This window comes from Globicephala melas, chromosome 6, assembly GCF_963455315.2.
Source record: "Globicephala melas chromosome 6, mGloMel1.2, whole genome shotgun sequence".
Lineage (NCBI taxonomy): Eukaryota > Metazoa > Chordata > Mammalia > Artiodactyla > Delphinidae > Globicephala > Globicephala melas.
The window spans coordinates 35147554-35172238 of record NC_083319.1 but is presented as its reverse complement, the minus strand read 5'-3'; the positions used below and the strand labels follow the sequence as shown (position 1 = coordinate 35172238).

At 53.1% G+C, this 24685-nt stretch overlaps 1 protein-coding gene across 1 annotated transcript in view; it reads right to left on the bottom strand.

The window, feature by feature from the left end:
- Positions 1 to 24685, bottom strand: part of SHB (SH2 domain containing adaptor protein B) — a 136157-nt gene that overhangs the window by 70773 nt on the left and 40699 nt on the right. Inside the window, exon 2 of the mRNA XM_030884295.3 lies at positions 16274 to 16394. Coding sequence (XP_030740155.1) covers positions 16274 to 16394 — 121 coding nt within the window. The remainder of the gene's footprint in view (positions 1 to 16273; positions 16395 to 24685) is intronic.

The window sequence follows — 24685 nt, the reverse complement described above, 5'->3', positions numbered from 1 at the left end:
ACTCAAAGATTTACAAGATTCTCACTATAAGATCACAGCTGTGAAGCTAACAAGATAAGCTTGCAAGACTGGGCCCCCGACACTGCCCACTCCCAGAGCAGGGGTTTCTGCTCCTCTCTGCAGACCCCGGTGCTCAGGATTTGCAGAGAGGGATGTCAAGGAGACACCGGAATGGATGTCCACGCCCCTGCAGTGGAGGTAGAAAGAGAGTGAGGCAAGAAGTCAGGGAGTGCGATGCTGCTGGCAGACCAGACCAGAGGGCCAGGCATTGAAGGAGACCCCAGGCTAAAGCAGGGCCTCTCAAACCATAGGACCATCTGTCCCAGAGTCATGGAGCCAGCTATTAAAATTCAGATTCCTGGGCCCCAGTGAGCCTATAAGGAGTGCGGCCTAGGAATCTGCATTTGCAACACAGTACACCCACCTCCCCATGTGACTATGACACAAACTGACGTTGGAAGGCCCTGAACTCACATCTTCAGGGCAGCTTGCCCCTCACCCTGACCCAGGGTGGTGGGCAGGGTGCTGGACTGACATTCCTCATGTTTTACAGACGGGCTGGGGTGAGGGGCCTCTTGGCTGCCCAGAGAACAGGGCCGGGGGCAGAGAGTTGGGCGGGTGTTCCACGGAGCCTCCACGTCTCCTGCACTGAGTGCTCCTGCCCTGGTGGACCTGCTCTGAGGCCAGGCAGGATTCCGTCTGCAACACGGGGCTAATCTGTCCACCTGGGGACTCTAGCATGATTTGCCCTCCAAAGTCTCTGGGGGCTCCCCTCATCAGAGCCCTATAATGTGCAAGATACCCTGGGCCAGAATGGCTTTACCTGCAACACGGAGCCCCAGAGCATCAGGGGTTGAGGGAGCTCCCAAAATGAACCATAGAAACGGCCCCGTGTGTGTGGAAGCCCGGCTTATGGTCAGGTATTGGGCTCCAGTCCTGGTTTCTTGTGTGATTTCAGGAAAGTGCCTTAACCTCTCTGAGCCTTCATCTCCCCAGCTACATAACGGGGATAACACCATGTGCCCTGTCTACCTCCCCAGGGTGGTGTGAGAATCGAGGAGCATGGATGTGTTCAGGACATCAACACAAACACAACGGCTATTGTTACGTGGTTTTCTACTATTCTTCTTTTTTTAAGCATCGGGAAAAAGGTGTGTTCTTTTCTTCTAGTGTTGAAGATCAAGGCCACGCAGAGGTAAGCGGGCATTCTTTTTCAGCAGCCGGCAAGAAAGCACTTGTATGGCTTCCACCTGGCTGGCCCCTTTCTCTGGGAAAAGAAGCCAGGGGTTCCTGGTAGGCGACTCTGAATGGGCCTTTCATAATTTTGAAATCTCAAGTGTGTGTGTGCTGTTTATGTCAGTACTTATAAAGGGAGATGGAACCACCCTTGTCAGGAGAGGAGATAATCGGCCAGCACGTCTCCCTGGCAGAGGCACTGTCGTGTAATAAAAGATGATAATTATAGCTCCGCGTCTAGCGTCAAACCCAGGGCTCTTTCCAGACACGACTGTGCCTCCCCTCACCCTGTGTGTGAAAACACACGGGCTCTCTGTGGATGGGGAGGCCCTGGGCAGCCCTGTCCTTTAGCTTTGGGTGGCTCCTGTAGGCCCAGCCCTTTGGACGGTTTGACCTGGAAGCCTCATCCAGGAGAGCTGGGTCCTCTGCAGTCCCGCCTCACTGCAGGATGAGACCGGGTGTGGCCGGGGGACACGGGGCTGACAGGCAGCCCCTGACGTGAGGGCGGGAAGGAGGGCCGGCTGGCTCCAGAGGGAACCCAGGTTGGTGCCCCTGGAGGCCACGCACTCGCCGGCACGCAGAGCTCTCTCCCCCAGCGTCCGTCAACGAGTCTGAATGCTGACTTGCGCACACAGCAGGTCACCCACACTTCCCCGCTGAGGCCTCTGTAGATAAGAGGTGAGCTCTGAAGGGCAGGAGTGGCTGTCACTGTCTTTAACTCCCATGACCTGTCCCGTAGGATGTAGCTCAGAGCACAGGCTCCAGTCAGTGAAGGAAAGGGGCAGGGACAGGGCCTGATGTGATACAGCAGGTGAACACGGGACCTGGCACCCTGAGACTTGAGCGCACGTGCTGGCCCTGCTGCTGGGAGTGAAGGACTGACTTAGATGGGGCTCCAGCAGAGGAAGGCAGGGGTGGGGGGCGAGAAGTTTCATTCTCCCCCAAGACTGGACAGAGGCAACACCTCCCACGGGTGCCGGCCACTGCAAAGGCTGAGGGGATGCACGAAGGAGGGAAGATGGGTCATTTATGGTAAGGAACTCCCCAGAAACAAGGGGACACCGGCTTCACGAGGCCTTGGATCACTTACCAAACAACACTGTGGGGACTGGAAGGAACCCTGGACTGGGACCTCATCTATCCACCACTCAGTGGCAGCCCTACCCCACCCCGAAGGCTTTCTGTTTCTTCACCTGTAAAACGAGGGAGGACCAGACAGTCCCTAAGTCTAGCACAGCTCTAAAACCCTCACTCTAGGAACTATGATTTCCAGAGAGGGGAAAGGTTTTAACACCCGAGTTCAAGTTTTTCGAACAGCACCACACACAGTTCAGGTCAAAAGCAGCTAAAAACTGACGGCAGATTTCAGATGAAGCACTACTTCCTGCGGACTCCAGGACTGGGCACCAAATCCCTGGGAAGCTGTGAAGCCTGAGGGTTTCATGAAACCAAAGGCGATTCCTCGGTCTCAGCCCAGGAGATTCCGCCCTTCTCCTGCGAATGTTCAGGACTGAGGCAGGGCGTGGGGCAGGGGCCCAAAGGGCCACCTGGAGCTTTTCATTAGCACTGGGATCCTTGGGATTTACAGCACATCTTGGTCCAGATGAAAATTAGTTTCAAGTCTAGGGGTCAAACGGGCTGAGTGTATTAATAACAAACAAACCCTACCTCCTACTTTCTGGGTGTGAATTATCAAAATAATGAAAACATTGCCGGATTTTCTCTGAGGCTCAATTCAACAAGGTTCCTTTGCATGAAAGCCTAGGCTGAGCTGGGGGTGGGGTGAGGAGGACTGAGCAGAGGTGGGCGAGCCAGCAGCCTAGGTGACTGCCCTGGGTGGGTGCTTTTCACAATTCTGAGGCCTCCTCAGCAAAACACTGGGGCCTCCTTGGGGTCTGTCGGGACAGTCCTGCAGCTCCTCCCAGGCCTCCCCGGCACATGGGGCTGGGCCTCGCCCCTCACCGCCTCTGCTCCCACCACCCTTCCCAGCCCAGTCACCAGGTGGAGGAGTCTGTTCTAACCCACGCCCCACCAACCCAAGCAGACCAGTCTGTGCCCTCTCCCACAGCCCCCAGGTACTCACTTCTATGCCCACACCTCCTCAACCACTGAAGCAGGTCCACAGCACGTGCCACCTCCCACTGGAATGGCCTTCCGGGGGCAGGCCCAGGTGTGCTCCAAACGCCCAGCCCAACTGAGGCTCAACAGATGCTGGACAAAGCCCCCTCCTCAGCTTCACCTGGAAGGGCGGGGCTGCCCCTCCTCTATCTTACCTGCTCTGGCACCACACTCCCCACACTCCAACCACCCCAGGAGAAGCAGGGCCCAGCATTAACTCTTTCCCTCGCAGACTCCAAGGAAGCAGCTCTGAGCTAGCGAATGGGAATAAGGCCCTAGAAGAGGCCAAGGAAGGTGGGGGTGGAGTGGGCAGAGGGGCGCTGTCGCCCACTGGCTGTTTGCAGTTCTGCTGAGTTGTGAAGTTGCTGCTGGAGTGACACCCGCCCCCCTTCAGGTTTCTGCTTTTTGTCCCTGAGGAGGGTGGGAGCTGGCGCCCATCGATCCATCCAGTCTGACCCTACAGCTGCTGTCCCTGTCTCCACCATCCTCAGCCCAGGGTCCTTCCCCTACCCCACTGACCACCTGACCTGCCCCTGCCTGGCCTTGGGAACACAGTTCCCAGGATGCCAGAAATCCTCTTCATGGCCCCTGGCAGTTGCTCCAGCTTCCTCACCAGTAAAATGGAAACAGGGAGCTCTGCAGGGCAGGGTTCCTGACTGGATGCTGACTTTGAAAGAGGCTGGTTGGTGGGGATGGAAGGGCTTCGAGGGAAGGCGACCCTGAGCTGGGGCTGGAAGGGAAGGAAGAGCGTGAGCAAAGGCACCGAGTTGGAACCCAGTGAAGAAGAGACGGACAGGAGCAGACTCTCCCCTACCTGGCACTGTGCCGGGCCTGCTGGCTGGGAAGATCAGCTGGGTCAGGCCAGAGGTGTCCCAGCTTCGGCAGGCGGGATGCTGGTGCTGAGGAAAGGCATGAGGAAGGCTGGTCATGTGAGGGAGACGAGGGCTCAGACACTTGGGCACCCGGCTGGCGGGGGGGAGGGGCAGCTGGTGATACCAAGGGCCAAGGGAGGGTGACAAGGACAGCGCAGACTTGAAAGGACGCCCAATCTGGAGCGCTCTGTGGTTGGGGCTCATAGGGACACGAGTGTACATGCCAGTCCCTGCATGGAGACCTGAGGCCTGGTGATGGGAGTGAACCTACAGAGGCACAGGCAGTAAGCTGAGCCCAGGATCAGCGAGAGGGAGAGGGGGACCCGCTGGCCAGGGTGGAGGGGTGAGCCGACTGGGGACTCGTGACTCAACTCGAGACCTGAAAGCTCTAACCTTGGGGGAAGAGTTTGCCAATCGTTTCACAACACTCCACCAAAACCAGCACATTCTGACCTGGGGACATTCTTTACCGGAAAGTTCTGGGCCAATATCTCAAGCACCGGGTGCTGACAGTCTGAGGGCAAGGGTTCCAAGCCCTGTGGTCCCTGTCCTCCAGGGGGGCCCCAACCCAGCAGATAAATTACAAAGCAATGTGGTAAGCGCTGTACCAGTGAGATTGCACAAAGAGCTACTGCGGAACCAGACCAGGGAGGACCCACAGGAAGGCTCGGGCCCCAGAAGGTGACCCCTTCTCCAGTGCATCACTTTTTTGGTTGCCAGGTACAATTAGAAGCCTGCATTCTAGAAGGGAGAGCAAAAAGGCATTTTGTTTATTTATGATGGTCACACTGCCAGTTTTGGAAAAGGACCAAAAAGGAGGCAGAATACCACATTAAAACACACAGACTGGGCTTCCCTGGTGGCGCAGTGATTGAGAGTCCGCCTGCCGATGCAGGGGACACGGGTTCGTGCCCCGGTCCGGGAAGATCCCACATGCCATGGAGTGGCTGGGCCCGTGAGCCATGGCCGCTGAGCCTGCGCATCCGGAGCCTGTGCTCCGCAACAGGAGAGGCCACAACAGTGAGAGGCCTTCGTACCGCAAAAAAAAAAAAACAAAAAACAAAAAACCCCCCAAAACACAGACTAAGCCAGGTGAAAGAGCTGAAAGGCAGCACTAGCCAGGAGGAGGAAGAAGAGGAGGACTGGACCTCAGGCACCTGTTACCCCTTAGACAGAAAGCCTTCATCAAAAAAACGCGAACCCGCTGTTACCCAGCACCTTCTCTCGCGCGGCCAGGCACTGACCCTGCAGGGAGAGGGGGCCTGGAATTCGGCACAGTTCCAGTTAGCCTCCATGACTCAGCTTTCTCATCTGCAAAATGGAAATAATGACACTGCTTCCTCCCAGAGCCTTAGGGAGATTCCCGGCATAATCTACAAAAGGGCCCTTTAAATACAGCCCTCTGTCATAGCTACAAACTTCCAGAAAGCCAAGCTGAGTGCTAGTTAGAGGAGGGTACTAATTAATTGGTCAAATAATAGGGTGTGGGGCAAATCACTAAATCTCCCTCTTCAGGCTTCTGGTGGGGCAGAAACTATGGCGGGCAGTCTGCTTGGGCAGCCCCTGCAAACCAGCTCCTCTCCCCTGGGGCCCTCCTCTGAACACATGAATGCAATGGTGCCACATCCGAACCCACTCAATCCCCCCACAAGAACCTTCCTCCCCTTCTTGGATAGGACAGTCCCCATCGGGTAACTGACACTCTCAACCTCCCACTCACCAGGGTCCCAGCTCCTCCCTCCCTCTCACCAACTGCACCCCAAGGCTGGCAAGCTCTTCTGCCCTACCCACCTGCAGCACCCCTCAGCCACGGCCCTGGCTCCGGCCTCAGTCCCCTGGCCCGGATGACTGTCGTAGCCACAGAACCACAGAACCAGTCTCGCTGCCTCTTGCTTCTCTCTGCTCTAGTCCATCCTACGCACCCAGGCGGCACAACGTCCTAAACAACTTCCTAACCTGCTCAGGATGGGTGGCGTCCCCCGCAGCCTCCGCGCTCTGCCCACACACGAGGCGCGCTGGTGGGTGGGCAGAGGATGCCAGAAACTTTGCTGCCAATTGACCTGAGTCTACTTTTGGACAGGCATTTCCATCAGTTTCTGTGCCTTCAGATCTTTTAATGTCTCTCTGGAATTCTAAAGGGCAAGAGACAGGGATGGGGAGGTGAGCTCCTCTATTTCACATTCCCGTTCCTTCATTTCCACCTTTGGGAGGATGCCCGTTTCTCTCACAGCTGTCAGGAGAGAGAGAGGAGTTAGGGGCTGCGTTCCCGGGGTCTGGGCCCTCACCCCCGTGAGGCTGGTGCCAGCGCACAGGATGGTGCTTGCTCCTCTGGGAAAATCCATGACAACCCCCAGAGTCTGTGCTCCTGCACTGAGGCTGAGAGAGTAACATGGCAGGCAGCCACTGGGCCAAAGCTGTGCCCCTCAAACCCCGAAGACAGCACTGAGACCATCCTGCCCTCCTGAAGGTGGTCAGGGCTCTGGGGACAAGCCTCCAATCTGCCCTTGACTTTGAGAAAGCCCTTGAGCTGAAGTGACCAGAGGCTGCAGAGTGTCTGGGATACAGACCTCTCAGTACCAGAGTTCCCAGAAATGAGTTTACGGGAATCACAGTTACGTAACACTCCCCTTTGATCCTGTACCCACGGCGAAAGCTTCACAAGAACAAGGACTCTGCTTTGTTCACTGCTCAACCCCTAGAGCACAGAACGGGGCCAACACACAGTGGACTCTTGCAAACACCCATCCGATAGACATACGCGTCACACTTTGCTCCCTGACTAAGGCCCTGTGACTTCAGACAACTGTGTCTTGGCAAATGGAAAAAGTTGCTTATAGCAGGTAGTTGTTTACTGTTTGCTTCCTTTTCGTTTATTTATTCTCCACATAGACTTGTATTCCTGGGCTCATTCATTCAACTAGTAAATATGTACTGGGCCCAGAGGAGACATGAGGATGGGTAAGACCCAGTCCTCTCCTTCAAGAAGCTCTCGGCCAGGGAGGGAACAGAGAGAGCAGGCACAACCAGAGACCTCAGGTAGCCCACCAGCATGGAGACAGAACTGATCTCCAAGACGGAGCAAGGCACCAAAGGTCTCCTGCCCGACTCCCACCCAACTCCCACCCAGAGAACAAGCCAGCTCCTGCTCTACCTTTCCGCCCATTTAGCAACTGGTTAAACTCAGACTTTCCAGATCTGGCATTTTTCAGAGGAGGATGGCATGTCTCTGGGCTCCCGAGGGGGCCCCAGCAAATCTGTCTACCAGCCCCGGGTCCCTGGAATTAATTAATAGCCTCATGAATTTAACAACTGTTTACTGAGCCCCTACTTTGTGCCACATACTACTTTAGCTACTGAGGCTACAGCAGGAACAAAGCAGACATTTCTGCCCCTGTGAAACCCACACCTTAGTGGCAGACAGACTATAAACAGATAAAGTGTGAGTAAAATATACAGTATGATAAATAGTGAGCAGAGTTAAGGAACAAAACCAAGCAGAGAAGGGGGGGTGAGAAGCGTTGGGGATGGGTTGAAATGGAAGTTAAGTGGCCAGGGAAGGCCTTGATGGGAAGGCCACTTTGGGTCAAGACGTCAAGTGTGGCTCTGCTCAATACCCGCTCTCTGCACAGCCCACACTGGTCTTCAGGACCCCTGGCACCCCTTCCTCTGTTCTCTTTCTGGTATCACTCTGCCTGGGCTGTTTTCTACTACAGACATCCGTGTTTGTCTGGGTCCTTGTCAACCTTCCCTATGCGCCAGGGGGCACCTGGAGGGCAGGGACCGAGGTCTGGCACACAGCAGGAATGCTGTCAATGACTGTCAGCTTTCCGTGGCCTGTCCCAGTCCTGTCGCAACTTTCCTGAAAAGCTGAACAAGCTCAGTGTCAAGGGTCAAAAGGGCAAGGGGCATGTGGGGTGAGAGAATAGGAAGCAACTGCCAGTGTGGGCTCACCGGTCACCATGGGAACCTGGGCTTCCTGCTGTCTTCCTCTGCAGCTCCCCTCCCCACTGGGCCTCCCTGGGCCTGGAGCTCAGCAGGTAAAGCACTGCTGGGCGTGTGTGTGAGCTGTGCTTTCTCAAGAACAGGAAAGTCATCGGGTGACTAATACAAAATCTATTTACACTTGATTATCTCCTTCCTGTCCAGTAGGTAAGTCATTCTGGTAAATGATAGACCAGCCAGGGACCTATGCACAGTCCATGACCGAGCCTTCTATCTGTCAGGCAGGAGTGGGCAAGGGCAGGTTTCCATTTCAAAACCAGACCAGGAGCCCTATGTTAGAAGTCAGGAGACCCGCTCTGTGGCTTGCTGCTGTGTGACTCTGGCCAGCTTGTACCCCTCTCTGGGCCTCAAGTGGAAAGAGGATGCAAGACAGAAAGACTGCTCTTCAGGGACAGCTCCAGCCTGACATCCCCCAGCCGGCGGAGAGCTGTGACCCCCGGGACAGGCTGAAGCCTGAGGCGACTTGGAGAGCAGGCAGGCCAGGGAGGAGCACGGGGCCTGCAGAGGGGGAGGGGAATGAAGGGTGCGGAGACTGTTCGGGTAGCAGGGCGGCAGAGCCGGCCAGGTGAGGAAGAGAGGCGAGTGCATGGACATTCTGGGAGCAGAGTCCACCGGCACTGTGGAGCTGGAAGGGCCTGGGCTCAGGGCCCAGACAGAAAGGCCCTCTACTTTCCCACCACCAAAAGGACAGGAAAACAGTGCTGCCTCAAACTATTATATATAGAATGGATAAACAACAAGGTCCTACTGTATAGCACAGGGAATTATATTCAATATCTTGTGATAAATCATCATGGAAAGGAATATTTTAAAAAGAATGTATATGTATGTATAACTGAATCACTTTACTGTACAGCGGAAATTAACACGTTGTAAATCAACTGTACTTCAATTAAAAAAACCAACAACAATGCTGCCTTGAGCCAGGAGGGCAGAGATGACAGTCAACATGCGAGGAAGGCAGAAATCTCAGGTAGGGTGGCTGGAGGTGACCTCTCTAATGGCCAGTCAGGACTCAAGAGGGCCCCTTCTCTGAGCAGCATTTGCGGGTCTTTGGGGCTTTTATTCTGGAATTCAAGAATAGCAGCTCCAGGAAAGGCCTCTGGATGCTGGCTGTTCAGAGGGTGCAGACCTGCAGCTCCCAGCCCTGTCTGCCCTGAGAGCAGAGGGCAGCATGCACGCTCCTGGGATGGTGCCAGAGCCAGCTCTTCCTCACAGCCTGGCAAGACCTGGGCTGGTGCCAAGTGGAAGTGGGTGTGGGTGGGGTGGGGGAAGGTGCAGCTGTCCTGACCAGGACAGCTGGAGAAGCCCAATGTGACCACAGAAGCGGGGAACCTAAGTGCTTATAAAGATCCTCATGGAGCCCAGGAAAGAAGGCAGAATCTGATTTTTCAGATGAGGGAGCTGAGGCCCAGAGGGGGGAAGCAACCTGCCTCAGGTCACACAGCAGACCAGGGCAGAGCCAGGGCTAGAATCCACATTTCCTGCTTCCTTCCTCCTGAAACAGGCCACCACTGGAATACAGAGACTTGAACGTGGTACATAACCACCATTCTCTTGGAAGGAAAGTATGTTGCTGCTAGAATAGGCCATGCCAGAGGAAGAGAAGATACAAAAGGATGCCTCCACCCCCTGCCTTAAAAATAGGTGACTGGCTTTACCTGGAGCGTGCCTATAAGCACATGGAGCTTAAGAGGGCAGAAGGCAAGTCTTAAGCAAGGAAAACAGCCACGCCAGGGCAGTGGGGCTGTGTGTGAAATGGCTTTCTTTTAATTTCCTCTTATTGTGCTATAAAGTTGATTTAATAATAAAAACATGCTAAGGACTTTTTAATGCGTAATTGCTTACATATTAAAAATTATATGAAAATGCTTTCAATTAATACTTATATGATTCATCCTGTGAGATGACACTTTGAACAATTTTATATAGGACAGGGAGGGGGCAGGGGGGGTGAGAGTCACACCTAAAAATGAGGCCTAAGTAACTGTAAAATTCCAGTTATTTCTGCAGACCCTCTGGGAGTCCAGGATGGATGTGATAGTGTTTCAGCTGAAGGCAAGGGCTCCAGATGGCACTGCTTTTCCTGGTTTTACTGCTTACTTAACCTTTCTGAGACTCAGTATTCTCATCTATAAAATGGGGATGATAGTAGTACCTATACCTCACAGGCTCCTTGGGAGGATTAAATGAGCTAATCGTGGAAAGTGTTTGGAGCAGTGCCTGGCAGAGAGGAAAGCCCTCTGAAAAAACAAACTACCACAGTCCTTGTCACCAGCACCACCTTGGGTACCTCTGAGAATTCCTGGGGCTGAAGGCCTGGGGAAGAAGGATCCCAGGTGAGAAATATTCTGTACCTTTAGGCTAACTAGGGCCTCATGATACAATCCGACTTTACAAGCTCTTGCCCCATGTGCTTTTCCTATCAGGATCCTATCAAAAGCCTCATCTCCTTCCACTCCTCTCCAGCAGAGAATTCCCACACCTCCATGCCTTTGCTCAAGCTCTTCCCTCTGCCTGGTTGCCAGGCCCAGCTCTCATCCCCACCACTCCCACCTCCCACCCCACTTGGATGGCCCAAACTAGAAGCTGTGGTCTCTCCTCTGAACTCCTGGAGATTCACCTGCTCACCTCTGTGCACCAACCAGACACCCAGGTCCATGCCTGTCTCCCCGTTTCATGGATATTATTGCTAAAGGCAGGGCACTATTTGCCCAGGTTACACGGTCCAGATTCCAACATAACAGGGCTTAGCAAGGGCTCCAGGGTACCAAGGGTACCACAGAGGGGCTGGGGAACCACCTACTCCAGTATCCTGCCACCCACCTCCAAGTGGGCAGGGGCCCCTACAGGGACTGGCCAGAGAATTCAACAGCACAGAAAACCATGTGAAGAACCGAACAGGCCCTCTGCCCCTCAATATCAATAATCTCAAGCACATGTACAAAGTTTGTTCCTCCACCCAAGACTCACATCAGTGTTGTGTGCCCTATTTTACAAAGCAGCCCCCAACCAGCTAAGCATCCTGACACACACAGTCACCCAAGTCAGCCTGACTCAGAGCCCAGCACCCTGGACTTCCCTGGCAGTCCAGTGGTTAAGACTCCGAGCTTCCAATGCAGGGGGTACAGGTTTGATCCCTGGTCGGGGAACTGAGATCCTACACGCCGTGTGGCCCGGCCAAAAAAGAAAAAAAAAAGGAGCCCAGCACCCTTCCCACCACATCAGCAGGTCTCTGTGCAACAGGGGCCCTCAAGCCCCAGGATCAAGTCTCCGGGAAGAAGGAAAGAATGGGCTGCTAAGCAGGGATTTGGAGAGAGGTGGCCTACCTATTGGCTCAGTGGGAGGTTTGGCCTGGGGACACCAAATACATAGACAAGGGAGCAGAAAGGAAACCAAGAAGTGGTGTGATCCTTCCTCTTCAAGTCACACATGGAAAAAGCCAAAACCAGAATCTGACCTCAAGAGATGGGCCAAGAAAGACGAAAAGCGGAACCAGGACTGCACAGTTGGCATGAGTCAGGCTGGCACTGAGAAAGGAAGCTGCCAGCCCTAACCAGATCCTCTCCTATTCAGAGTTGGTCTCAGGTGCTCCCTTCGTGGGGCTGATCCTGGGTGTCTAATGATGGGGGTGGACACAGTGAATCATGACATCTCGGAGCTCAGGACTGACACAGACCTCAGGGGTAGCTTGAACCAACCACACATCTGAGACTTAACTACCTTCATATCATCTCCCAGTGCTGGTTGTCTTGCCTCTGCCTGGATGCCTCTAGGGATGGGCAACTCACTGCCTCACAAGACAACTTCACATTTAATCAGTGTGTTAAAAAAAAAAAAAATCTCTAAAGGATCATGACTTTTCTGAGTCTCAGTTTTGCTACCTATAAAAAGGAAAGCTTGGACTGGGTCACTAGCTTTCCAGCTGGGTTCCATAGAGCCCTAGGGTGTTAAGGAAATATCTCCAGAGCTGCTGCTGAGGTGAGAGAGGTGATGAGGCCAGAAAATGAGGCCCAGGCATACATGGGTTCTGAGGTTCCATGGAGAGCTGAGCCTCCCTTTTGGATCCAGAACCTAATTCCTGTGGTTGACACAAAGGGGAGTCTGTGGGAGATGGTAAGTTAAGGCAGAGAGAAGGGTTAAGAGGAGCCCCTAGAAAAACAGGCATGCTTCTCCATGCCCTCCATCCTAGCTACAGCCAATGGGCTGGGCCGAGTTCTCTGTTCACAAAATCACACCTCCCACAGGCTCCCCACCACCTGCTGCATGGTGCCAAGGACACAGAGGACAAAACCTTACCACTTAATCACAGGCCACGGCGGCCATGCTGGGGAGTCTGAAGACCAAGCTCCAGGGAGTGCACCAGGGCTGGACGGGCCCTGGAGAGAAGTCCTGTGTAGCAGTTAAACAGGGCCTTAGACAGCCCCCCAACTGACTACCCGGCTGTGTTGCCTTGGACTAATTACTTAGTCTCTCTGTGCCTCAGTCTATTGGTAAAATGGGCACCTCCACTTCGAAGAGTGACGCTGAAGATCCAATGAGAATTCACACCAAGTGCTGTAAACAAGTACAAGAGACCTTAGCAGTGGCCTCCACTGCTGTTGCTGTTATTATTGACCCATCATTCCTTAAACAGGGAAAAACAGAGGCACAGAATGTGCTGCGCAGGGTCAAACGGCCAGTTCACAGACAAAAGCAGCTAGAAGTACTGTTGACTGCCCACTCCAAGGCTACTGCTTCTCAGGGGGAAACTGAGGCCCAGGGGTCACTTAGGTGACAACTGGCCTTCCCAGATCTGCTTGACTCCAGTCTGGTCTCCTTTCAAACCAGTACAGAGATGCACGCCATCTCAGGCAGGAAAGCCATGCTCTTCCTGGCAGCATTATTCTCTTCCTTTGTTCTTTTTTTTTTTTTTTTTGGCCACAAGACTTGTGGGATCTTAGTTCCCCAACTAGATTGAACCTGGCCCTCGGCAGTGAAAGCATGGAGTCCTAACCACTGGAATTCCCCTGGCAGCATTAGTCTTACGTACCAAAGATGCCTGCCTCGTTACTAGAAGCTACGTGTACTCATACACATAAATGTTACAGCATCAAAAAAAATGGTCCCCCTAAAAGGCTGAATATAACTTGTTCTGTGCCACACCCCCTGCTCCACTGCCATCCCCAGCACCAACCTCTGTTACCTCCCCCTCCCCCGGGAGCTTCGTGGCAGCTCAGTGAGCTACTTCCTGGAACATTTATATGGTGCTGGCTAACCCAGCCCCCATCCTTGCCATCAGTCACTGCGGTGATGGTGATGTTACACACAAAGAATTCCAAGTCAAAGAGAGCTGCTGCAAGGTCATTACACCCAGAAAACGTCCTGTTTAATCACGTATTTCCTTAAAAACAAAAACACGGGTAAATTTGGGCATAATCTCCAAGGTAGGAAGAAAGCACAGAGCAGCAAAGAGAAGGATGCTTCTTTGGAGACAGAATGCCTGAGATCCTACCAGATTTCCAGCAAACTCACACTGCCCTGCCTTGGACCTGGCCCCCGTGGGTGTGCCTCATTAAAAAGTCAAAGTCTCACAGGAGAATTCCACCCAGTTAATCAGCTCCTTACCGCTGGGGTCCATGGCAGCACCCAGGAGGGGCCCAGCTCCACTCCAAAGACACTGAGCAGTGGCGGACCCTCCCCAAAGTCTGGGCTCCCAGCAGATGTTCCCACCCATCCCCTTCAGCCCCCTGCCCCCCATGTTCCAAAGATGCAGGTCTGGGCCTCTCCCTTCTGCTGGTGTGACCCCAGGGAAGTGACTTGTTCACAGTCTCCCTCACCTGTGAAATGAGACAACACCTCCTTTGCAGGGACACAGTGAGGTTTAAAGAGTGTATATGTCACGGGGCCCAGTATGGAGCCTGGGACCTGGCAGAGGCTTCCAGCCTCAACAGCTCCTGCCATTTCCTCATGCCCGGATACCTGGGCATCAAACTCAACATTACACCTCCTCCAGCACCCAACCCCAGAGTCTGCCCTGCTGAGCACAGGCCATGCTGGCCAGTCCGCCTCCAACTTACTATGTGTCCTCGGGCAAGTCCCTCTCCCTCCTAGTCTCAGTTTCCCCATCTGTAAAATAAGGCTGTTGGGTTTGGATGACCTCAAAGATCCTTTGCTGCCCTGATGTCTGAATGTGCCAGTGTCCCAAAGTTACTCCTGGACCCACCACTCCTTTAACCCAGGCCAAGGCCCGCTGAGTGCAAGACTAGTGGAAGCTACAGGGAGGCGCAGGGCCACGGCTGCCACCACTGGCCCTCAGGGCTGAGCTGGGCTCGGGGCTGCTTCTCTGGGCCTGATGGGGGTGCTGGCACGTGGGTGGAGGTGATGGGGCGTGATGGCGGGAGTGGGTGTTCCTACAGGCCTGAGGTGAAGACTCCACCAGCAGATCTGCTTTCCTGAGTTGCTGGAAGAGAACAGGCTGCTCCCCACCTTGGGACCCTGGCCCCAAACACATACTCAGCTCTTGGGTTCTTGCCGCCCATGGAGGCCGCTTTGCCAGGAGAGACTAGAAAGATGGGAACGGCCACAAGAGGTGGCCCTCCAGCAGGCTGGCCGAAGTCCCTCTGGTCAATTGCTTCCTGCCTCAGCCCTTCACAAAGTGGCCAGGTGTTCTGGAGGCCACACTGGTGGCCAGAGAATTGCCTTCCATGAGCAGGAAGAGCATGACGCAGAGTCCTGGAAGCAGGGCCTGGACTCACACCCAGATTCTTCAGCAGTTATCCTACAGGGTCTCCGCAGACCGAGAGCTAACGTTCAACGCGGGCCCAGAATGTACTAAGTGCTCAGTAACTGTTTCTTCCCTTCCTCCTCCTCCTTCTTCTTTTTTAAAAAATATATTTATTTTATTTTTATTTCATTTTTTGGCCGCTCCACATGCTGGACCTTAGTTCCCCAACAGGGATCGAACCCACGACCCCTGCAGTGGAAGCGTAGAGTCTTAACCACTGGACCGCCAGGGAAGTCCCTCCCTTCTTCCTTCTAATTCAGAAGGAATCAAGAGAAAGTGCTCAAAGACATGAACACAAATAAACAATAATAGAGTCACAGGAGGAGGCACCTGAATCCCAAATCCTGAGACACACAGGGCACCAACTCACTAGGCCTCAAAATTCGGGGGGCTACCCGCCTGCGCTCTGCAGCACGTAGTGACTCTGCTCATATCACTGTCCTGTGCAGGGTCAGAGGGGGCCAACCCACACAGCTGCTCTTCTGTGCCTGGACCATCCTCCTGAGCCAGGAGGACGTTCATGGGGGGCTTCTCCTCTGCCCGTGATCTCCCTACCATCCGCCCATGCCTGGGGTCTGTTGAGATGGCTGATATCTGATAACTGCTCATTCTTTAGAGATGCTCCAAGCATCATCCTGGCAAAAAGAGGCCCCCAGGATACCACATACCTGGCCACATTCTCCTGGGCCCTACACCATTGCTCTGACACGTTTTATCATCAAGGGCCAATAGGAAAACAGCCAAAGGAGGAAAGTCTCTGTGTTTCCTGTAAACCTGCCACGTAGACCATGGCTCTTTAAGCTGCTTCCAGCCCTAAAATAAAGATTTTCTTGTATGGGGCCAGGGATAATTCTGTCCCTAACGATCTAGTCTGCCCCCTTCTACTAAGTAATAAAAGCAAGGTGACCCAGCTGTTTCTTTTATTGCCCTGGCTGCTAGGAAGTTCCAAGCTAAGTTTTCCATCTCAAGTGCTGTATCTTTCTTTAATCTGAAATTTCTAAGAGAACTTTCCCCCCCACTTCCCCATGTACTTCTTAGTCCCTATCTTGGTTAACTGTACTTGGTACCCTGGTATCTGGACTGTCACTGTGCCCTGCCAGTTTCTTCCTGAGGTCGGTGAAACACGAACAGATAAACTGTGGTAAAGATTCAACACGGCACTGCCCCCCAACCACCACCTTGAAAGTACACACCTTCACCTCTGGAGGCTGGTGGTGACCACAGCGCCCGTCTGCCTCCCTGCTGAGTTGCAAGTCTCTGTGCCAAGGGCTCTGCTTACCTGTCATGATCCTCTGCGCCTCATAGGGCTCCATGTAGCCAGCACTCTCCCCCTTTCCCGCTTTGCTTTTCAGATCATTCTTGGCATCAAAGGGATCTGAGTAGTCATCGGCGATGGTCACCTGCAAGGAAGATGGCAAGCGTGTGAGTCCACCTGTGGCTGTCTACTTCACTTCTGTTCACAGCCAGGCTTTCTCCAACAAATATAAACTGAGCCTGTGCCAGATGAGCAAGGAGTAGGAGGCAGAGGCAGGAATCTGAGCTGGTGCCCACCCTCAGGGAACTCTGATTCTTGCAGGGGTGACAAGGGGCCCATGCTGCAGTGCTCCATCGTAAGGGAGGGGCCTGAGCCTGCATATGTAGGGTGGCTGCTCCGGGCACAGTGAAGTGAGGACAGAAGGGCATCTCAGTACAGAAGCACAGAGGCAAGAACTTGGAAGGTGTCTTCGGGGAATGTGACTTGCTCGATTTAATGGAATGGAAACAGAAGAAAGTTGGAAATGAGCTCGCAGAGAGCCTAGAAACACTGACATGCTCCTGGAGCTGGCTGAGGCATAGAAGAGCTTGCCTAGAGATAATTACGTCCAGCGTTCCATTTTCCCCAAATCTGGAACACAACCATCCCTTGGGTAACCAGGCAACAATCTGGTGAGATCAACGCTCTGCAGAGATGACTGAGTCCCCAGACAGGCCCAGTGAAAACACCAAAGCAGCTCAGGGATGAATGGATAGACTGCCAAGGCCAGCGAGGGCCTTGGAAGCAACACATCAGAAGACCCTTCCATAACAGATGGGGAAACTGAGGTCCAGAGCGGGCACCTTGGCTGGACCCTCTGCCTCCCAGAGCCCTTCCTGGACTCCTCTCTTGTCTGTATTCCAGAAAACAGCAAAGTTCCACAACAAACAGAGCAGTCACCTGGGGCTAGGCAGTGGGGACAGCAGGGGAGTCCCCTAAGAGTGTGAGAATCTGAGTTTTGAACACTTCAAAGTTCCACATTTTCCCTGGAGAAGGGTAAAACTTCTCAGTTGGAGGCTAAGAGTAAACACAGCAACTTTTCCTCCCATTTCTTTTTTTTTTTTTTTTTTGCGGTATGCGGGCCTCTCACTGTTGTGGCCTCTCCCGTTGCGGAGCACAGGCTCCGGACGCGCAGGCTCAGCGGTCATGGCTCACGGGCCCAGCCGCTCCGCGGTATGTGGGATCTTCCCGGAACGGGGCACGAACCCGTGTCCCCTGCATCGGCAGGCGGACTCTCAACCACTGAGCCACCGGGGAAGCCCTCCTCCCATTTCTGACTACCTAACCTTCAGGAGAGGCACTCTCACCAGAGGGGAAAGGACAGGAACCCGCCAAACCCGTTCCCTTTCAATGCACCCTTTGCTCCACCACAAACTCACTGTGACTTCTGCCCCTTTGGTCACACATCTGGCAAAGGGCAAGTCCTCAGCCTCCCAGCCAGGGCCACCCAGCTGCCTTTCTCGGGAGGGGGTAGGTTAGCTTTTCTCTCAACCCTTGGGGTTTCATGAATTGTTATTTAAATTGTGGGGTTAATTAGAAACCACAGGAGCCTCCACTCTCTCCCAGCTCCTGGAATGTAAAGCATTTGAGCGGCCTGTAAACCCAGGGGAAGGGAAAATCCCCCTTTGTCTGCCAGGTCATGGCAGTTTGTGGCAGCAACCCTGGCAGCAGGAGCCAGTGACCTCCAGTTGCCGGGAATGTGATGCCCGCAGCCCTGTCACTGGCGTGTGGCCGGGAGGGCCGACGGGAGGCATAGCACATAGCAGTCACTGCTCCCCTAAGAAGAGCAGGCTTATCGGTGGAAGACCCAAGGCTGGAGCGCCCGCAGTCTGAGCATGTGCAGCCCCCCTGCCACCGCTCCACTGTGGCCATGGGTCAGGCTCCAGTGTCAGCAGGGGAGCTTCCAGATGCTGACACTGTAATCGTGGCCTTTCTGGAGACTCACTGAGCTCAAATGACACCAGACAGGGAAAGATGGGGGAGAGGGAGCGCTAGGGCCCGCCATGTCTTTCATAGGACATTTCTACTCTACCACTTGCAGAACACATTAGGGAGAAAATTAGACAAGTGAACCACTGTCATACAGAACAGCTCAGATGCCAATCCAGTGCATGTAGGGTTTTGGGTCTCAGAGTTCAAGGGGCCTGAAATCTAAAGGAGAAAATGAGGAACCTGCTGTGGATGACATCTAATCTCTTTTCTCTCATCCCGGCCTTCCTTACTGTCTCTTTTCAGAATGAACACCCTCCGTCTATTCTGCAATGAAGAAGGGAGCAAATATTTCCCCAAGAAAACAAAATCACTTGAGGGGATTAGCTGGGGAGGGTGCTGGGCTGCAGTCTCTCCGTAATCTAGAAATCAACATTCCAGCTCCTCCCGGAAGTGCTCTATGATTTGCAAACACAGAGGCTAGCAGGATGTAAACCAAATCTTTGTTCGCCCTGGGATGGGAGCTCTGGGAGGCCTTCGGTTCAGCAGGCGCTATCTGTATTTTCTAATTAAAATGAGATCTGAGCGTGGGCTGTCACGGGGGCCCTCCGGCTGCCTGCCCTGCTTACTTCCGTTTCAATAAGAATTTACAAATCCTAAAACCAGGAAAAGCTCTTGGTCTCTGCTGACATATGGTTCCAGTTATACCTGCTGACAGTTGAAAATCCTTCCGTTTAAAAAAAAAAAAGTTTAGAATTCTGTTAGTTTAAGAAGCAAATCGGAAGATTCCTAAAATGTATATTTAATCAATTTCCTTTCAAACTTCAAAGTGAGGTTGGTAGAGGGGAGGGAATTTGAGGTTTGAGCAACGTGAAACTCAGCAAACAATCACTGAGCTGTCTGACCTTTCACAAAATCATGTCCCGGTTTTTGGAGTAAAAATTTAACCAGGTGTTAGGAGAGTTGAGTGGGGAGTTTAACCACAGTGCCGTGCGATGTGCCACAGGCCTCAGGTGCAAGGACTGGGTAGTGTGACCCAGGGACACTGTAAGTCAGGATGGCCAGGCAGGGGGCTTGAGTGAAGGCTGTTGATTTTCTGAGTTAAAAGAAAGGAAGCGAGAGTTTGCCCAGGAGTGGGCTTGGATTCCTGGGGGGGGGGGGGTTGCTTTTGCTTTGCTTCAAAATGCCCCAGTTAGCGGACAAGTCTCTTAAATCTAATTAAACAATTCAAGCAAAAGGGAGCCAGCCAGGACTCCTCCACAGGTCAGGCCACTTGGGCACATGAGCAGCCTTCCTTGATTTTGATCTTGGATTGGCAAAGACCCAACATGGCACTGAACCCTTCAGATGGCTTGCTTGCCTTACACAGGGCAGGTGCAGAGCTGAGGGGGAACCCAGGCCACTGGTCCCACCATTCCACCATGGAGCAGAGCAGCAGAAAGATGGGCTGTCAGAGTGTGGCCACCTAACTCATAGAACACACCTTCTTTTGCTTTCTTGGCCTCCTGGCATAGGCATACCGGCCCATCTCTGAAAAATGAAGCAGGGTTATGGCTAAACCCCAGGCAGGCCTTTTCTTGCTGTCAAACAAAATTGGAGACCCCAGGTTAGCCAGTGCCCTGAAGGACTTTTATAGGCTCATAAAGCAGTGAAACTGGGAGCTGGGGGTGTGTCCTCGAGAGACCTGTTCCAACCTCCCATTTTTGTACATGGTCCATTGCAGGCTGGAGGATTCTAGAATTCCAGCACACCCGACGCCTCTCTGACAGGGCTCTGGGAGCTGGCTGCAGACTGGAGCTCCACAAGCCTCCTTGCTGCTTTGCATACACTGCTGGGTGGAACTGGTCCCTCCCTTCCAGCAGTCTGAGGCCTGGGTGTTTTTTCTTGGGGATTTAGTTTCATGATAGGAGGTAGTCTTCCAATTTATCCCCAAAGGGAAGTGGAAAGTGGGTGTCTCCACTTGGCCACATGCCCATATGCTTTAGTGAGACAGTGGCACCTGCGTTGAGAACTGGTTCCTCTCCATAGGCTCTGGGTGGAAAGGTAAATTGGTAGAGTCACTGTGAAAGATAACTTTGGGAGCGTCCACTAAAATCCAAAAATGCACATGGATTAACCCAACAATTTCACATTTCAGTATTTATTCCCAAATGTGCACAGGGAGACATGGGCAAGGATGCTTACTGGAGCGAGTAATAAGGAGAAACTGCAAGCACCTGCTATGCCCATCAATAGGGGGATTGCTAAATAAACCGTGCCAGTTTCACACTATGGGATATTATGTAGCAGGTTAAAAAAAGGAAAGTAGTTGCTCTATAGCTCTATACATAGTGCGCCGAGACATAGCTTTGGGTGGAAGAAAGCAGGCTAGAATGGTAAATACAAGATGATTGGGAATTCCCTGGCAGTCCAGTGGTTAGGACTCAGCGCTTTCACTTCTGGGGGCCTGGGTTCAACCCCTGGTCAAGGAACTAAGACCCCACAGGCCGAGCGGCATGGCACCCCCCCCAAAAAAAGATGATACCTATTTATGAAAATTAAACAAAAACCTGTATCTCTATTTAATAACAAAAACGTCTGGGGAGACAGACACTTCAAACTGACACCTCTGGGAGGAGGGAAGGACTGGTAGTTGGGTGATGAAAGGAAAATAAAAGGAGACTCGTATGTAATGTTAGCACATTTTTTCAAACAAGAAAAACTTATTAACGTACTATAAGCAAACCTAAACTTTTCCAAAGCACTCCTCTTCACAGGTTATTTTCGGTACAGTAGATAAACTGCTTCCCAAACTTGCCTGAAGAGAGGAATGACACTTGTTTAAAAAAAACCAGATTCCTAGCCCTAATAACTTGTATATTTTATAAGCAACCCAGGTGATTCTTATGATTAAAGTTTGGGAAAGGCTAAGTTAGAGCCAGCCCCCTCGCCCACCAATCTAAAGCTAAGCCTCCCGATACCACTCTAGAGTTCCACTTTTCCCAGATGTTTCTCAGCCTTGTTCATTAAAGTGAAGCAAGAAGTCAGTGTTCAATGCAGCTCTCTCTTGCTTTCTTCCCTGGGGGTTAACTGGAGTAAGAGACGATCCAGCATGCCTTGGTCCATCTCCAGAATCTGAGACGCAGGAGTAATGGCATCCTCTGTGCAATCCTGAGGACTGGCCCGGATTGAGCAACACGCTTGAGCAGTGTGGGAGGCAAGACCCTGACCTGCCCAGGAGGGGAGCCCGGGCCAAAGCTTGCCCTGGCCGTGAGGATGTGCAAGGCTCTCTCTTTGGAAGCACAGACCGTTTCAGAACAAGACTAGCTGGCTCTCAGCAAACTCTCCAGGAAGATTACCTGGCTCCAGGGAAGGCTGGTGGGACCGTGGAGAGAAGCCACTACTGAAATATACCGGTATCCCTGATAAAAATCACTCAAACCTGCTAAAAAAAAAAAAAAAGGGACAGGAGACGGAGTAGCCGCCACCTTCCAGGAGTGGGTGGCCTGCACTGTCCCCACTGCCCCACAGGCAGTGCCCCTCCAAGCCATACAGGCACCTGTGCTCTGCTGTCTGTGGGAACTGGCAGCATCGGGCTGCCCCAGCTCAGCCACTTGTGGGATGAGGCAAGACAAGTCTCCCCCACCCTGTGCTGCTCTCCTCTCCCTGGAAAGTGAAGGGGCGGCACCCCATGAGGTCCTGGGTCCTTTCCGAGCCCATGACTTCTTCCTGCTCTACTCCAAAGCAAACTGCATGTGAACAAACCTGGTAATGTTCTACATGGTCCCAGTTGGACCATTTCCTTATCAATTCACCGTTAAGACTGTGTGTTAGCTTTCTTAATGGTTTGGGGGTCATGGATCTCTTTGGGAATCTGATAACTGACGAAGTGGTTGCTCCCTCCATCATGTTTATATAAGCCTGCAAAGTGTTGGGCACATCTCAGAAAGGTCAGGAGCCCCAGATAAAATGACCAAGCTCCCTGGCATTCGAGCCACTTTAGAGAACAGCTAAGAGGAGAGGTGCTCTCTCTGTCTTAGGGAGGTGATAGGTGCTGACCCTATCATAATTCAACACACCTGGGTGAAAATCCAGGCTGGTGTGTGACTGGCCTGCCGTTTGACCATGCCGGGGGAGGGGGGCACCGTGAGAGGACTGCCTGGGACTCTGTGGGTTGGCTTGCCAGCTTGAAACCCAGGAGCCACACAGCCCTCTGGAACAGGGGCAACCCGGCCCTCTCCCCAGCTCTGGGAGTCAGGAAGGCTCCTGGAAGGTGAGCAAACAGCGTGCAGGGCATGAGATGGCAGCAGCAGCCAGATGGCTCCATGCTTCTGCCCCCATCAGGGGACCGGCAGGCTGGAGTCCTGGTCTTCCTTTGGGACCCACTGTGACACAGGCCCTGGCAGGCCTGATGTCCCCAAGATGGAGGCTCTGTTGCCATGCCAACCAAGAGATGGCATTAAGAAAACAGGGATCTGGGGGTCTGAAGAGAGCTCCCAGTGACCGGGGGCTGCCTGGAGAAGAGGCAGTGGACAGATGTTCTGTATAGACTGAGAACTATACAGAAGCAAACTCAGTGAGTCAGGAAGGACATCTAACGGCTAATAAAAGGACACACTGCCTGGGCGCTGGAGCGCCAGCCATTTGGGTGTCCAAGCAGAGGCTCTAAGGTGGGCGTCTGCTTTGGGTCGAGGTCAGGCAACTGGATACCACCTGTCTGTGCTCTGTTCCTTAGCGCAGCTTCGGCTGCCCCCACAGCAGAACACAGCCTTCAAGAGATCCCTGAAAGCTAACAAGTAACGCCTTGGTGGGTGGCTGTTTGCAGGAACTCCACTGTGACTGAGGCGGGTGGCATTTCCACAGCCCCAAGGCTGACCAGCGGCAGCTGGGCTGCAGCAGTTGCCTGGGGCTGTGCAAAAACACAGAAAGGCGGGTGGCACCACAGAAAGGACACAGCCAAGCAGAAACAGCCGGGACAGAGAGTTCTGGACCTCAGCTGGCTCTGCTACACCCTCACTGGGTAACTCCAAGCAACCTGCTTTATCTTTTTGAGTTTGAGCAATTCATCTGTGAAACGGGGCAAAATTGCCTGGTTTCTCAACTTCACATGAATGTTGTGAAAAGCAAATAATGACATGATTTGGGGACGTGACAGTAGTTGATAAAGAACAGGCTATGGTGGCCCCTTCTGGGAGCCCATGATCAAGCTGGGGTCTCTGCCCACGAGAAGCTGAACATCTAGTCGGGAAGACCAAACAAACTGGGGTTTCTTCTCAGCTGAGAAGAAACCCCAGCTGAGGCCCCAGTGATTACACACAGAAAATTGGCTGCAATTAGGCATGACAACAGCTGTCACATTTCTCAACCACAAAAAGAAAAATGTTTGTGAATGATCCGTTTTTCCCCCTTTTATGCTTTGGGTAAGATGCACCTAGTCGGGGCACCTGGCTAAGAGGTAGAGAACCTCAGGGCTACCCTCCACGTGCTGAGACAGCAGTGTGCTCCCGGTCTACGCCTGCGTCCAGGGCTCGGAGGGGTCCACAGAACTGGGCTGTGACATACGTAGGGCTATGGGGACACCCCGCCCCATGCAGAGATACAAGCAAGCAGTCCCTGCTTCCCTCTCCCTGTCCCCGGCTTTGGCCATCATAGACTAACTCTCCTTACAGGCACAGCAATAAATCATTTCCGACATGGTAAGAAAATTAATTTGGGGAAGATTAATTAGCTACCTTCCTGCATTCAGCCGAAACTCCTGGAAATCAGATGGTGGGGAGGATGCTTTTCCACACCGACCTAGGACCAGTTCCCTTTCTCTCCCTGAAGGTCTGACTCAGTCATGCAGAGTCACCTCAAAGTTCTAGGCCCCACTTTCACGCATGGAGGTCAAGTGCTCTGCCCACAAGGCTCCGGGGGAAGGAGCTCACAACTTCATGCTTCAGTCATTTGGGGCAGTCGTCACTATTCAAGCAACCGCCATCTGTTTCTTTGTGCAGACCCTGGGTACTTTAGGGTAAATGCTTCTTTACAGACCAGCCAGTTAGCTGGCCCATGTCAGGAGGTGGTAGTCTCCACTGGTCTTTCCAGTCCTGCCCCTCCCAAGGCCACAGCTGCTTGCCTAGACACCTGCAGGCTCCAACTTGTCAGGAAAAATGCATTCCAAATTACAGCCTCCATCAGCGCCTCTCGGGCCCTGCTCTCTCGGCCCCCCTCTCGCTCACATGCACACCCCACCCTCCCTCAGTTTCACCCCGTGGAGAAGGCTGTGGGTCACGGGTGGGAGGCTGCGGGAGCGGAGCCCAGCCTGGCCCTCTGTTTACCCCAGAACCTTGCTGTTATGTGGTAGGGACTGGCTTCTCAGCATCTCTCAAGCAGTGGGAGGTTCTTTTTTGAACTCAGAAATAGCTCTATCCTAGAACTGCTTTCAGCCAGGACCTATGGACAGAGAATTCAGTGCATCCCTCCTGAGGACAGAAGCACATGGGGTCT